Source organism: Sinocyclocheilus rhinocerous, unplaced genomic scaffold, assembly GCF_001515625.1.
Source record: "Sinocyclocheilus rhinocerous isolate Xijiao unplaced genomic scaffold, SAMN03320098_v1.1 scaffold756, whole genome shotgun sequence".
Lineage (NCBI taxonomy): Eukaryota > Metazoa > Chordata > Actinopteri > Cypriniformes > Cyprinidae > Sinocyclocheilus > Sinocyclocheilus rhinocerous.
Window position 1 is genome coordinate 1,187,879 of NW_015662039.1, and position 15,363 is coordinate 1,203,241.

The 15,363-nt window shown below is 39.5% G+C and overlaps 2 protein-coding genes across 3 annotated transcripts in view; one reads left to right on the top strand and one right to left on the bottom strand.

Moving 5' to 3' along the window:
- Positions 1 to 4,220: 4,220 nt before the first annotated feature.
- Positions 4,221 to 7,323, top strand: gins1 (GINS complex subunit 1 (Psf1 homolog)). The gene is made up of 7 exons (XM_016537228.1): positions 4,221 to 4,401; positions 4,531 to 4,595; positions 5,346 to 5,444; positions 5,527 to 5,617; positions 5,718 to 5,834; positions 6,586 to 6,660; positions 6,749 to 7,323. Exons 1-7 carry the CDS (start codon positions 4,327 to 4,329, stop codon positions 6,815 to 6,817), a joined length of 591 nt encoding a protein of 196 aa, XP_016392714.1. The 5' UTR covers positions 4,221 to 4,326; the 3' UTR covers positions 6,818 to 7,323.
- Positions 7,189 to 15,363, bottom strand: part of ninl (ninein-like) — a 29,303-nt gene continuing 21,128 nt past the window's right edge. The window contains exons 1-11 of one of the 2 annotated variants that reach the window (XM_016537227.1): positions 13,198 to 15,014; positions 12,617 to 12,721; positions 12,461 to 12,530; positions 10,900 to 11,184; positions 10,704 to 10,817; positions 10,482 to 10,628; positions 10,252 to 10,401; positions 9,655 to 9,768; positions 9,360 to 9,569; positions 9,085 to 9,198; positions 7,189 to 7,785 (exon numbers count right to left, since the gene is read on the bottom strand). In XM_016537227.1, coding sequence (XP_016392713.1) covers positions 7,594 to 7,785; positions 9,085 to 9,198; positions 9,360 to 9,569; positions 9,655 to 9,768; positions 10,252 to 10,401; positions 10,482 to 10,628; positions 10,704 to 10,817; positions 10,900 to 11,184; positions 12,461 to 12,530; positions 12,617 to 12,721; positions 13,198 to 14,828 — 3,132 coding nt within the window. In that variant the 5' untranslated portion in view covers positions 14,829 to 15,014 and the 3' untranslated portion in view covers positions 7,189 to 7,593. Of the gene's footprint in view, positions 7,786 to 9,084; positions 9,199 to 9,359; positions 9,570 to 9,654; positions 9,769 to 10,251; positions 10,402 to 10,481; positions 10,629 to 10,703; positions 10,818 to 10,899; positions 11,185 to 12,460; positions 12,531 to 12,616; positions 12,722 to 13,197; positions 15,015 to 15,363 lie in introns of those variants that run through there. The other variant, XM_016537226.1, reaches the window with a different exon arrangement.

The window sequence follows — 15,363 nt, forward strand, 5'->3', positions numbered from 1 at the left end:
ATCTGAACTGGCAAGCTGCCCGAACTGTCTGTCTGTCCTGTCCCATAACAGGTCATTCCCCTGTCTGCTGCGCTCCCGCTATTGGGAGTCCCGATCTGGTGTAGGGTGTGGGCAGCACATACCATCCCTGAAGTTGGCGCCAATAGCCTCGTGGTTAGTGCGTTGACATACAGTGCAGCTGCGTTCAGGGCGACCTGAGTTCGATTCATTCCCGTCTGTCCTTTGCCGGTCCCGCTCCCCTCTCTCCTCCCAGTGCTTTCCTGGCATCACTCTACTGTCCTATTTCAATAAAAGGCATAAAAAGCCCATAAAAAAACATCCCTGAAAACCCTGGCGCTCACAAATTCACATTATTGAGCACACTGATCTAAAGACAGAGACATGAACAGTAACACACCTTTGTGTCATTGCTGAAACAGATCCTGTTAAAACGTTGAAACCAGTAAACCATACATTATATTTCCAGTGTCTGCTGCTGCTTTCCATGGATTCAAGAAAAAAGAAAAAACGGCGACATAATCAGTAGTCATGGTGTCACACTCATGGACTGTTTTGCTGTGTTTTCATCCCTCACGTGTTCCCTGACCTAGTTTCTGTCTCCCTTTGATTTTGTCATTTGGTTCAGGTATGTCTTGTTAATCATCCTCATTTGCTTTAGTATTTAAGTTCCAGTCTGTCCAGTTGTCCCTTGTCCAGTATTGTGAATGTCCCTACGTGTGTCTCCTGCCTGCCTTCTGTGAATTACCCTCTTGTGGATTAAAAGACTATTTGCCTTCATCTTCTTCATGAGTGACTTTATCTTAGACACCGTATCGTGACAGAATACCGGACCATCAAAAAGTTTAGCGGCGTTCTTTCCCTGTGTTTATTTTTTGTTATGTTTTTGAAGGTCTTTTTTTTTGTCAGCTATCCGGATGACGTGCAGTCGTCCGAGGTGGGTCCTCGAAAGAGTTTTGCCGTCTTTGTGGAGTGGGAACTGGTGAGAAACGGATCTCCGTTCACCATCTGACTTGAGGAGGATCTCGCCAGTCCCACTCCGGACCCAGAGCCCAGCCCACCATCACACCGCTGCGCGGAGCCAAAGACTGAGCCCACTGCAGACGGAGAGCCAAAGCCCACCATGACTGACGAGCCATCACTGAAAAGAGCGACAGAGCTGAGAATCGCACCTTTCTGTCCTGTCATGACCATGGAGGTTGTCAGCCCAAACTGTCAGTCTGCCCTGAACTGTCTGCTAAATGACTAAATGAAGCATCTGCTAAATGACTAAATGTAAATGTAAACTGTCTACCTGTCTCGAATTACCTGTCTGTCCTGTATTGACCATGGAGGTCGTTCCCCTGTCCGCTGTGCTCCCGGTGTTGGGAGTCGCGATCTGGTGTGTGTGGGCAGCACACATCATCTCAGAAAGCAGTGATGCTCACAAATTCCCACACTCCCTCTCCTGTCTCCTCCTGTCATCCCTACTTCCTTAACTTCCTTAACTTAGCTCACCCTCAGCCCACCATCTGTGCGGTGGGATCACCGCGGGTCTGCCAGTCTCCATCGGTGTCATGGCTGGAGGATCCCTTGTCTCCGTCTCTGAGTCCCGGACTCCACCTCGGCCCGTCGACCCAGCGGTTCCACCATGGCTCCTAGCTCCCTCCGGCTCCACCTTGGTCAGTTGTCGACCATCCGCTGCCTCCACTTCTCCGGCTGTGCCTCGTCCCTCCGGCTCCCCCTTGGTCCTCAGTTGCTCCGGCTCCACCGTGGCCTTCCGGATCCCCACCTCTGCCTCGGACACATTTAATAATGTAGATTTATTAAAGACTGTTTACGTCATTCATCTTCTTTGTGCGTTTCTTATACACCATAGCGTGACATTATGACAGTGGTGCTAGTCATTTTTGTCAAAATAGTGACATTTTATTTGATAATGTTGACTGTCATACTTTCAGCTTTTTCTCATAATTGAATTTTGTCATAATTTTGACTTTGTGTCTGATAAATATGAAGAAAGGAAAGGAGGTGACTTGTGGCCAAGTATAGTGATCCATACTCGGAATTTGTGCTCTGCATTTCACCCATCCAAGTGCACACACACAGCAGTGAGTGAAACACACACACACTTTGAACACACACCTGGAGCAGTGGGCAGCCAATGCTGCGGCGCCTGGGGAGCAGTTGGGGGTTCGGTGCCTTGCTCAAGGGTCTCATCTCAGTCGTGGCATTGAGGGTGGAGAGAGCGCTGGACATTCACTCCCCCCACCTACAAACTCGAACCCGCGACCTTTGGGTTACAAGCCCGACACTCTACCATTAGGCAATGACTGCCCCCAAAATATAAAAATATGACTAAATATGACTTAGTATGACTAAATATGACTTAGTATGTCACAATTTCAACTTTTTAATTCATAATTATTACTTAGTATCTCACAGTATTGACTTTTAATGTCATAATTATTATTTACAACTGCATTTTTTTATGTGGCCAAAATAGGCTTTCATACATGAGAGATAAAGTAGACATATTAGAGATGGGTGCATAATAAACCCATTGTAATTGGTTTTAATTTTGATCATTTAGTCTAGAAGATCCATTCAGGCTCTGTCAGGCTGAATGGAAAGCAGCTTTTCAATAGAGCCTAGGGCATTCAGTGACATTCAAAGACTTTCCCCAAACGCCAACATTGCTTTGTCTGTGTTTTTGTTGTCATTGCTAAAAGTAGTCTGCCATAGCCAGACGTTTGACTTGTGCCAATAGGTTGGGAACACTTTGTGGCTTATTTGGTCAATGACTGCCAACTTACACAGAAAGAGGCCAACCACAGTTCATTTTGTTTTATGTGTGCTTTATGTGAAATATTCAGTCATCCTCTACTCACCCTCATGTCATTTCAAACCTCTATGACTTCTTTTCTTCTGTAGAACACAAAATAAGATTTAATGAAACATTTAATGAACATCCAGCAGAGTAAACTTTGCCACCTAGTGGACTGGAGTGTGTAGTGCTGGATGGCACACTGGAGACCAATGATGATGACTGACTGCCATGATTTTAGAGTGCAATTGCTCAAATACTGAGTTTTCATTCATTCATTCATTCATTCATTCATTCATACATACATTCATAACGATCTGAGCACTTGGAAGATGATTACATGATTGATGCTGACACTCTTGGGTACTTCAAGTCACAATATGTTGCCTTTTTTAACCTTTAAGGTTTGTAAAACTGGTTGTTCATATGAGAACATAAGTTCAAATAAACGTTATGATCAAATATGTGTTTAATAATAATAATAACAACATTAAAACTATTACCTGAATGCAGGTTATACTAAACAATTCTTACATACATGTAGGCCTGTCTGATTCTTCATTGTGCATGTTTTCACATTTAAAAGTTACCGACATACATCTGACATAAGATGCATCCTTGAGAGATGACTTTTAAGCTGACATGAATTATTGTGGAGACCGTAATGTTATCTCTAACTGAAGCACAACTGATAGCAACTCTAAGCTTCCGAACCAACTCTGGATATATGAAAGGAGCAGTGGTCAGACCGCAAAGTTACAAGCATCACGCAAACTATATATATTTATTATTCGCTGCTTTTGACTTGTTCAAAACGAAACTAAAGTTATTACAGTTCTCATTACGGTTGTTATTTTATATTGGGGACCTACAAGGCGTGATTATTAGCCCTTTACCGCCAACGTTTGTTGCCACCAAAGCTGAAGTCTTCAGCTTTTTCACCACTAGATGGCAGCATGTACTTGATTACTCACATTTAGTTATTACAAAAAATGACAAGAATCTGTACAAAATATCAGACAACCCTCCAAAGTACAATAAGCTACAGCACTAAGTACCTTAAAATATTTAACATAAACCAATATTTATTTTTTAGGGTATTGACTGGGACTAGGTCACAAGCAGTTATCAGAGAATGGCTGTGCTTTCTTGCATTCAGGGTCCGGTTCCTTAAAACATCTTTCTGCTGTGCATATTTATAAACACAATGATGCATATTTAGCTGTCGTGTTCTCATTAACGACACTGGTCAAGTAATTATATGTATCGTTTTATATGAGATGCTACGCGTTGAAAAGAAAAATAATAACTGAATCGGTTCTTTGAAAAATGAACTGTTCATAAGAACCGATTCCCAGAAATGAGTCGGACTTTCCCGTCAAATTGTCCTTTTTGACTCCCCGTAGTAACGCTCACGTGATCACAACAACAAAAATTTACCGCGAAAACTGTCTCCGCGAGTACATTGGAAATTTAACTAGCTAAGACTTTATCCCCAAAAAATATCGACAAACAAATTTACAATGTTCTGCGAAAAGGCAGTCGAGCTTATTAGAGAACTACATCAGATGGGCGACGGTCAGCTGCCCGCCTTTAATGTAAGTAACGTTACAGCGCTTCGTACAGTTGTAGTACAGTGCGGTGTTTAATAGTTGCTATAGTTTCAGCAGTTAGTAATAATTGTCAATAACAAAGTCAAGTTATACCTTGTCTTTGTTTTTCCGCAGGAAGACGGTATTCGCCAAGTCCTGGAGGAAATGAAGGCTCTTTACGAACAGAATCAGAGTGATGTGTAAGTGTGTGCTCAGCTCTTACTACTAACGTTAACGTTAATGCTTTCTGATTAGTTTAGCATGGCAGAATCTGTGTTACTGATAACTAAAACCATTAGAAATTGTTTTCTTTAACTGAAATAAAGCTTGAATAAAATAAATATTAGATATAACGTTAGACTTAAGTGAAAATTAAAAAAATGTTGTCTTTGCTAACTGAAATAAAATGCAACTAAATAAAATTCAAACTAGTGCTGTCAAACGATTAATCGCGATTAATCGCAGTCAAAATAAGTTTTTGTTTGCATAATATATGTGTTCTGTGTATATTTATTATGTGCATTATATATAAATACACATACATACAGTATATATTTTGAAAATATTTACATGTATTTATATTTACATTAATTTATATTATAAATAAGTATATTTAATATAAACAACATATTTTTCGGAAATGTATACATGCATGTGTGAGTATTTATATATACATAATAAATATACACAGCACACATACATATATTATGTAAACAAAATTTTTTTGGATGTGATTAATCCTTTGACAGCACTTACGTTACTTAAAATGTAAAAGAAAAGAAAATTATGGAAATAAAAATAAATGAAAGCGGAGTAAAAATATATTTAAAAAGTTACGAAAATGTATATAAAATTAATAAAAAAATGAATAAACCTTATAATAGCATGCTGTGATTTAGTTTATAAAGCCATTACAGTCATTCTAAAACTGTTATATTTTGTATTTGTAGGAATGAGGCAAAGACAGAGGGAAAGAGCGAGCTGATCCCATCCATCAAGTTCCGGCACAGCTGCCTGCTGAGAAACCAGCGCTGTATCGCCGCCTACCTGTGTGTGATTCACTGGGTTCTCCTGTTATCCATCATCACTCTCGACAGGTGTGATCAAACCCATCTCTCTTTCTTTCCACAGTTATGATCGCCTCCTGCGAATCCGTGCTCTCAGATGGGAGTATGGCAGTGTACTGCCCACAGCCATTCGCTTTCATATGTGTGCTGAAGAGGTGGGCCTGATTTTCTCCTGTGTAATGTTAATATACAGTATGTCACATGTATCTTTCTGGTCTGTGACTGATATGTGTAACTTAATTGCTTATAAATCAGATGGAGTGGTTCAATCAGTACAAAAAGTCTTTGGCAACCTATATGAGGTCATTAGGGGGAGAGGAAGGTTTGGACATAACACAGGATATGAAGCCCCCTAAGAGTTTATACATCCAGGTGAGTGCAGTGTTATTTTAGTAGAAATGGGATAACAATATAGTTTGGAAGAATTTTTTTAAAAGTACTTTTTGTTTTTATATTTTCCACTTTAATTTAAAATGTTTTGTAATTTTGTTTTTGTCATTTTTGTTTTATTATATTAATATTACTTAATGTCTTTTTAAAATTAGTTTTAGTTGAGTACATCAAGAAATGTTGCCTTGGAAACTAGCTGGGAAAAAAAAGTTTAAGGTTTTCAATTGATGTTTATTTTACTTCAAGTGACAAAAATGTTTTTATAATGGTTTTAACTATAATATAACTGTATATGAGTGGTCACAGAAATATAGGCTCTCTGCAAGTAATAGAAATGTGAAAGAAATGGGTCAGTGCATTTCAGTGTCAGTCAGGCAGAATCATAAAAATACATTTGCCTGAATGTCACAGAAATTTCGTATTTCACCACAAAATTCTTTTTAAAAATGTAGAAAATAAAGCCAATTTTTAGATCTTGAAGAATTCTTGCATTTTGACATTACACTACATTCTCATTGCTATAATATGAAAAATCTCTCTTTACTGTAATGCATGTAAAAAAAAAAAAAAAAATCATCAAGTTTTTATATAGTTTAGTTGTAGAGTACATCATCGTAATATTTGTTGTAATACCTTGTAAAAGAATTTCAGTAATGGAATGCTTCAAATATGTAAAAACAAATGTGTGTGTATATATAGGCCTATTAGCACTGATCATTTCATTCCCATTCAGGTGCGCTGTCTTAAAGACCATGGAGAATTTGAAATAGACGATGGCACTGTCATTCTGCTGAAGAAAAATAGCCAGGTAACTATATTCTTAAGAGCATGTTTCAATCTTTATATATATATATACATATATATAGCATAACACGTTTCACCCTCTGTCTTCACAGCACTTTTTACCCAGATGGAAATGTGAGCAGCTTATTCGGCAGGGTGTATTAGAGCATGTCATCTCCTAACAAGAAGCAGCTGTATTGTGGATACTTACCTTCACGTTCATTTAGATATTACAACTTTAAATTAGAGTGAATCATCTAATCAGAAAGCTACACAGGTAAAACTTTACTTGGTCACATTCTTTACAGTGGTACATGATGCATTTACAACACTTTCATCTCCCAACAGTTAGCCAGCTCTTTTAAACGAGGTGTACATCATAAGAGACATCTGCTACACAATAATTTATATCAAAGTGGACATTAGTGCATCATGATTGACAATTGTGCAATTACAAGATAGTATTTGTATCAAAACTGTACATTGTGTGAATACTGTGCTTTTGGTTATTGCACAACAATGGGCATTAAAACGGCAGTAAAAAGAAAGTGTCTTTTTTTTACTAGCAAATACTGAAGTCAACACATTTACAAGAATGCTTGCGGTTTGTAGCCTACATCACAGTGAACAACTGAAGGAATGTGTAATGCTCTGTCCTTAATGAATGATCAAATCTCATACTACAAAAGTCTTGTTCATTGGTATTTGTTTGCCTCTGAAGAGACCATTGAATTAACTTAACCCTTCTTTCTCTTTATACTCTTGAAAACAGCACGATTTTTAATACAATATGCTGTTACAGTAACTCTTTAAGACTTTGCATTATCTGTGCTTTCATTTTAACACTAGGATTGCTTTTACAAAAACACGTTTTGCACCAAAAGACAAAAGTGCACTAAAGGGTGGGACTTCACAGCCCAGTACAACAAATAAAGGCTCATAATGGAGTGCAACAAGTCTAAGCTGTGAGGGATGCTGGGGCAATTTTACGTAGCAGTTTATTAAGGGCGATCACTTTCTCCTCCAAAAGAAAAGATTTCTTCTCTGCACTCTTCTGCCTCTGCTCCGTCACCTGAAGAGCCTTCATGAGCTGAGAGTTTTCCACATACAGGTCCTTCAGCAGCAGATCTGACTTGGCATTTTTGGCTAGCTATGGGGTGAAAAAAGTTAGAGAGATGATTGTCACCATATAAAATATCTTACAATAACTTCAGCATACTAAACTCTTACTATTTCTGAAGTTCTTAATATGTACTTTCACTAGTTACAGGGCTACCACATTTATATTCCATTAAACATTCAAATTAAAGAAACTGTTCACCTAAAAATAAAGATGTTTACAATTTACTCACCCCCAGGCTATTCAAAATGTGGATGAGTTTGTTTGTTCATCAGAACAGATTTGGAGAAATTTATCAATACAACTTTTTCACTGGAGGTAAAATTTTGGACAGTTTTAAGTGCCTTAAAGGGGACATGTGATGCGAGTTCAAGTTTTCCTTTCTCTTTGAAGTGATACAAGCTCTGGGTCATAAAGAAGATCTGTAAAGTTGCAAAGACTAAAGTCTCAAATCCAAAGAGATATTCTTTATAAAAGTTAAGGGTCAACCACACATACCTAAAACGGCTCGTTCTAACACGCCCCCACATGTCTACATCACGATGTGGGAAGATTTGCATAACACCGCCCAAATGTTCACGCAAAGAAAGAAGACGTAACTTTTATTCTCGCTGTAGTATTGTAGTTCGGCCAATCACAACGCACTGGATAGCTGGGCAATCAGAGCACACCTCGCTTTTCAGACCGATGAGCTTTGTAAAAATCGACGCGTTTCAGAAAGGCGGGGCATAGAGGAGAAACAATGTACAGTATGTGAAAAATAATGTGTTTTTGAACCTTAAACCGCATAAACACATTTCATTACACCAAATAATGTTCTTTTTAGCAACATCATATGACCCATTTAATGATGGATTTGTTTCTAACAAATACACAGCTTTTCACTTCACTACATGTTAATTAATGGACGGGAGTCGTGTGGTTCACTTGTGGATTAATGTCATGTTTTTATCAGCTGTTTGGACTCTTATTCTGACGGCACCCATTCACTGCAGAGGATCCAGTGGTGAGCAAGTGATGTAATGCTACTTTTCTCCAAATCTGATCTTCTCTACATCTTGGATGGCCAGAGTTGAATTTTTGAGTGAACTATTCTTTAACCATATTTATTTCGAAGATGACATACAGTATGTGACTATGTGGGTTTATGTTGTGTGAAATTTTTACTTATTGCAATATTTTACATAGTGCATGCCTACTAAAGCTTCACATACTAAAAACTATATTTAAAAAAAGTAAATATTATGCAGTATTTAGTAAGATAGTATTTAGTTTCGAAAATATCCATATTTTCTAAATGTGGTTTTAATGCCGTTAGTTTCTGGTTACCTGTTCTTTTAGCTGGTTGACCTTCTCCTGCAGCATGACACGGGTGTTTTTCAGTTTGGCCTCAACCTCATCCATACGCTCCTGCATACTTGCCATCAATTTCTCGTACTGCTCCTGTTGTTTGATTTAATAGTTCATTAATAAAAATATACTTGAAATATGAGATCAAGGGTGAAAAAAAACCTAAATGATTCAATGCAAAAATGTATATTAAGCACTCGCATGTTCACTCCCTGTTTGACTGCCTTAAGATTTTGAATGTGATGCTGATGTACCTGCTGAAGTCCCATCTGAACACCGGCCTGTTTGGCCTGAGAGCGAAGCAGATCCTCTAAATCCAGTGTCCTGCGCTGTTGCTCCACCAGTTGAGTTTGCAGATGAGCCAAGTGCTCCCGAGTGCCAGAACCCACCTGTTCCCTTAGTTCCTGCACCTCACATGCATGCTGGGCCTGGACCATTGATAGAGCGCTATCTGCCCTTAGCGCCTAAACATCAAACATACAAAAGTGAGACCAAAAACATTCATAAGGAATTCTCAATCAGTAAGAAGTTTGAAAATGATCTTCAAAACTGTTTGTCTGCCTCATGTTTAGCGGTCTCCAGCTCTGCCTGTTTGTTCCTCAAAGTGAGGCACTCATGTGTCAGTCTCTGAAGTTCCAGCTCCTGAGTCTGCAGCCGAGCCACCTAGAAATATAATCCAGCATATCAGAAAGATTTCTGAAGACTGGAGTAATGATGCTGAAAATTCAGCTTGGCATCACAGGTATAAATAACATTTTAAAATATATTCAAATACTAATTTTAAATTAATATTTCACAATATTATGTTTTTTTTTTTTTTTACTGCATTTATGATCAAATGCTTGGCGAGTATGAGACTTCAAATACATTGAAATTCCCTGAAGTGAATACAGAAGAACATTCCTGCAACTAAAAGTATATATCAATATCAACCGCAATGTCATGGGTTCGATTCCCTGTGAATGCATGAACTGATCTATACATTGAATGCACTTAAAGCACATTTTGGATAAAAGCCTCATGCATAAATGTAAATGCATTCCAAATAGTTCACTAGATATAAAACAGGGAGCAATTATGCATAATTGCTTATAATTGCATATCGAGAAAAATCCATGCAAAAGCAATTTATTGTTCCTGACTAACCTTATTACGAAGTTCCTCGTTCTGTAGTCGCAAACTCTTGCACTCCTTCTGCAGGACACCGACTGCCGTCTCCTCCTGAAGCCTCTGGGTCTGATGTAACTGCTCCTTCTCTTTACGCAACTGACGTATGCTCTCCTCAAGCTCCTGGACCTTGTGTTTTACAACAATACTTGCAGTCATTCAGTACTAATAAAAAATAACTTGTAAGTAGTATAAAGATCTTTGCTGACCTTTTCCTGAGACTGTTGCAGCATCTTCTGATGTGTGGCTGACTCCTGGATGTGAACATCCTTTTCTTGCCACATAGTCAAGATCTGGGAGTTGAGCTGCTCTATCTGGGCTTCTGATTTGCCAAGAGATTCCTGAAGATTTATCAGCTGCAACAAACACAAAGCATGTTTCAGCATAAACATGTTGGAAATATACTCTGCGAAAAAGCCTCAACATCTCACCTTCTGGTCTCTGTCTGACGTTTCCTTCAGCAAACGCTCCTTGTCTTGCTCTAGTGCTTGGTTTTTCAGAGTCTGACTATTCAATGCAGACTCAACCGCCGTCAAACGCTGGAGCTGAAGAAAAAAAACGCAATTTCAGCAATTCCTGCCAACTTTGAAATAATTTGTTAAAATATCCTACACAACCAATCCATACCGTCTCCTTGGCAGTTTTAAGCTCCCTCTCTAGAAGCTCCTTCTCTTTCTGCCACTGTTCCTGCAGCTTTAGTGTGTCGCTCTTCTGCTGTTGAAGGGTTTCCTGCAGCTGTTTGTAGGCCGCAGCTGCCTCATCGTTCTCCTGACACACCTGTGCAAGCCTGTCAGTCAGCGTCTGCACTGCTCTCTTATCAGTAGACAGCCGGGAACTCAGTTCAGCGTTCTCATTGCTAAGTTGCAGGTTTCTCGCACTGAAGTCAAGCACCTCCTCTCGAAATTTGGAATTCTATGTTGAAGAAATCAAATAACTGTTAGGAGCAGCAACTAATGGTTTGCAACCATTTCGTTTTCATAACGTGACATTTAATGGGAACAAATAAATGAATGAATTGGAATGCAAACAGTGGTTTCTTTATGACAGGTGGTTGGAGTGGTTGAAAAACAAGGGGGCTTGGTGATCGTAAATGAAAAGTTGTTTTAGAGGTGGATCAAGTTTAACGGAAAAATAATGACGTTTCAAAAATGTCTTCTCTTCCGTGTCAGTCTTTGATGCACGTTCACAAGAGTACCACGACGCATGGTTCACCTTGTTTACAAGTAGACCGATTCATTGGTTTTGCCGATTAATCGGCACTAATAGTTGATTGGCGGAACTATCCGTTATCGGCAAAAATTCATGCCAATAGTTTTCCGGGTTGTGTCCATTGCTGGAGTGGCTGAGAAGGGTCCGCTGCCATTATACAGTATGAGAGCGGTCTCTAGAGGCGGAAATCACTAACAGCACGTGCTGTTTGTTTTGACACGTGACACTGCACAGAGCGGGAAACTTCAAGCGCATTTAAATGCAGCCGACAGAAAATCCTGCCGCGGAACAGAGCACCATTCACATAGTTTTCCATTAAATTACATTATATTTGTCCCAAATCATTGTTAATGTACATAATGACTTCACCCTAGGCTATAAATTATGTATTGTGCTCTTTCTGTGGCTCTAATACAGTCTGTATGCTTCATATAGAGAGCTGTAATGCGCTTTCTCTTTCCCTTTGCTCTCACACCGTTGTTTACGCTTAGGGGAAAGCTATGCATTGTGATGCTCTCTAAAATGGCATAAGACATAACTCGGGGGAGAAGTTATTTTTGTTTTCTTTGCGCTCAAAAAGTATTCTCGTAGCTTCATAAAATTACGGTTGAACCACTGATGTCACATGGACTATTTTAACAATGTCCTTACTACCTTTCTGGGCCTTGAACGTTTCAGTACCCTTGCTGTCTATAGAGGGTCAGAAAGCTCTCGGATTTCATCAAAAATCTCAATTTGTGTTCCGAAGATGAACGAAGGTCTTGCAGGTTTGGAACGACATGAGGGTGAGTAATTAATGACAGAATTTTCATTTTTGGTTGAACTAACCTTTTAAGTATTTTGATGAAATACCAAGAACACAAACTTTTCTTTGGAATAATGTGGACTGCTGAATATTTAAGAATAAGACCAGAAATGAATATTAAGAAATGGGGCTGAATTTAAGATCCATGCTATCAATATTTTTCAAGCACTTAACCTCTTTCCGTAGCCTCTCCTCTTCTTCTCGATTCTTCATATATTCTCTCTCCATCTCTTCAAGTTTCCTCCTAAATATAATGAAGCAACATTTGGTTTTGCTAAATAAGATAGCAAAATAAAGTGTGGATAGTTGACAAGTCAATGATTTCTTTACCTCTTTTTGTTGAGCTCCTCCTCCAGCGACTTGACATCCTGCTGTAAGACAGCAAGCCTGTCTTTCAGTGCACTGTTTTCAGAGGTGACCTCATCAAATTGAGCCCTAGAATTGGGAACCAAAATATAGAGATCAGCTCTTCATAACAATCTTAACCGCCTCTGCACTTTTAGGCAGCTTAGTACAGAAAACAATACAATTTCAAGAACAATTACTATTATTTTAGAGCTAGATTTTCAAAAACATGAAAAAAGTTAGGGCGGCAAAACAAAAATGTAATACTGTTAATATAATTAAAAGGATGCAAGGACACACTTTCAATCAGAATACATACAGTAACTGTTATTAATAGTGAGATTGCATGCATGTCAGTGACATCAACATCATTCAGTTAGTGAGATGCAGCATGAGGCTGAACAGTCAAAGCGCATGTCTACGGTTAATGAAATCTCATTGTGCGAAACATTCTTGGACAAACATGAAAGTAGTGAATGGTCAACTCTTGGCATCCATACGGGAGAAACGGCGATTGGATCAATGCATCAATTCGACGGTCATCTACCAGCTGGAGAACAACAAACCTGTGGGGATTGGCCACCTCTTGTTCTAAAGCCATGACAAGCCCCTCCATCTCCAGAAGCTGTTCTTTCATATGGCTCTTCTCACTTTCAAAGGCCTGCTGAAGCTCTGTTTGGGAGTCCATCAGCGATTGCTGTAGTTGGTTGGCGGTATTATCGGCGTCCTCCCTCAGAAAGCACAGCTCTTGCTCTTTGTCCTCCAACTGGTTGGTCAAAAGTTGAATCTGACCAGAGAGATGATTGACGTTCTTAAACAGGTTCATCTTCAGCTGAACCTCATTCCAGAGCAAATCCATCTCTTCGGCTTTGGCTTCAAGCTGAAGATTGAGTTCCAGCATTTGATTGTCTTTGTTTTGCAGTTCCAGTGCAAGTTTATCTGCGTTCTCTTTGAGTTTGGTAGACTCGGCCTCCATTTCAACAATCCGAGATGAAAGCTGGTCTACAAGTTGCCGGTAGCTAGAGTTCTCTTGTTCAAGACATCTCATCTCTCCTTGCTCGGAGTTCAGACGGGCTTGGAGCTGTTCAACCTTACCCTGCTCCACACAAAGAGAGCCTTGAAGTTTTTGCTCCATCATGTGCATTTGATCCCACTCCTCAGAGAGACCGTTGACCTGCGTTTGTAGCTGTTTGAGAAGCTTGCATTGACCCCTGAGCTCCTCTAGGAGTCGATCCCGCTCCATCTCCACAGCATTTAGCTCAGAAGCCTGTCTTGTAAGATCGTCATCTCTGCTTTTCAGAGCCTCATGTGTTTTGGCCAAGTTTTCTTGAAGCTCCACAAGTTCTTTTTCTTGTTCTCTCAGCTGCATTTGCTGCTCACCAAATGCAGTAGACAGATGACTACTGCTTCCCAGCATCATTTCGATCTCCTTCTGCCAGGTCTCAGATTCGGTCCTCCAGTTCTCCATCTCTTTAGTCAGCTGAGAAACTCTGTCAAGAAGCTCCTTTTCCCGCTCTTTTTCTTTTACAAGTTTCTCCTTTAGATCTTGAATACTTCTGTCCGTTTCTTTCTGTAGTAGCTCCTTCTGCTTCAGAAGCTCTTGCTTCTTTTCTCGCTCAGCTTTAAGCTTTTGCTCTAGCTGAGAGAGCTTATTGCAAAGCTTCTGTTCTTTCTCATTTCTGATTTCCATTTCTTTCTCTTTGGCATGGAGTTCTGTAGTCAAATGCTGAATGAGGGCATCTTGAGCTTTCATGGAAACCGTGTTGTCTTCCAGCTGAACACACATCTCTTCCAGCTTATCTTCTAGCTGTTTTTGTAGTACGAGCAGCTCCTCCTCAGCCCTGGATGTGAGCTCTACCTGAGCTTCCATGAACTGGATGTGTTCTCCTAGCTTCCTGACTTCCTCCTGGTGTTCCTCCTCTAGTTTCTTCCTCTCCTGTGCCACCCTGCTGCAGATCTGAGCTTGCTCTTCACTCCAGCGCTCGGTGCTGAGGAGACACTCCCGGCACGTCTCCTGTTCCAGCTCCTGAACTCTTGACTCCCATGCACAAACTTCTCTGCGATGCTGCTCGGATTGCTCCTGTAGACGGCTGCGCTCGAGGTGCAGCTGGTGAAGGAGGCTGCGCTGAGCCTCGCTGTGTTGTGCCTTCATGTGCAATAACTGCTGTTCTGCCTTCTCCCTGGGACACAGCAACATGCTAATATGTCTAAATTCATGGAAATGTCATGGATACCAAGGGAACAATCTACCTTTTCTTTACTGGCATGTTGGTTAAAAGATTGAACTTATAGTTAAACACAACTGGGATGTCATTTGTACACTTAGACATAATGAATGTCCACATGAAGCATGCATATTACTTTTAATTGAAAATGCATCTAAAATAAATTGTACTGTATTTTCTGGAATACAAATATTTTTTTTATTATCTGAAATATAAAGGTGACTTATATAATGCAATTAAAATGTTACATTTCAGTTTTGTTTTAAATTTGTTTAGTCTCGCCATTTATAATCAAGGTTAGTTATAATGATTGCCACTATAAATTTAGTTTAATGCTTACTATTTTTTTCTGAATACTGTTAAAGGGGTCATATGATGCGATTTCAAGTTTTCCTTTCTCTTTGGAGTGTTACAAGCTCTTGGTGCATAAAAAGAAGATGATCTGTCAAGTTGCAAAGACTAAAGTCTCAAATCCAAAGAGATATTCTTTATAAAAGTTAAGAGTCA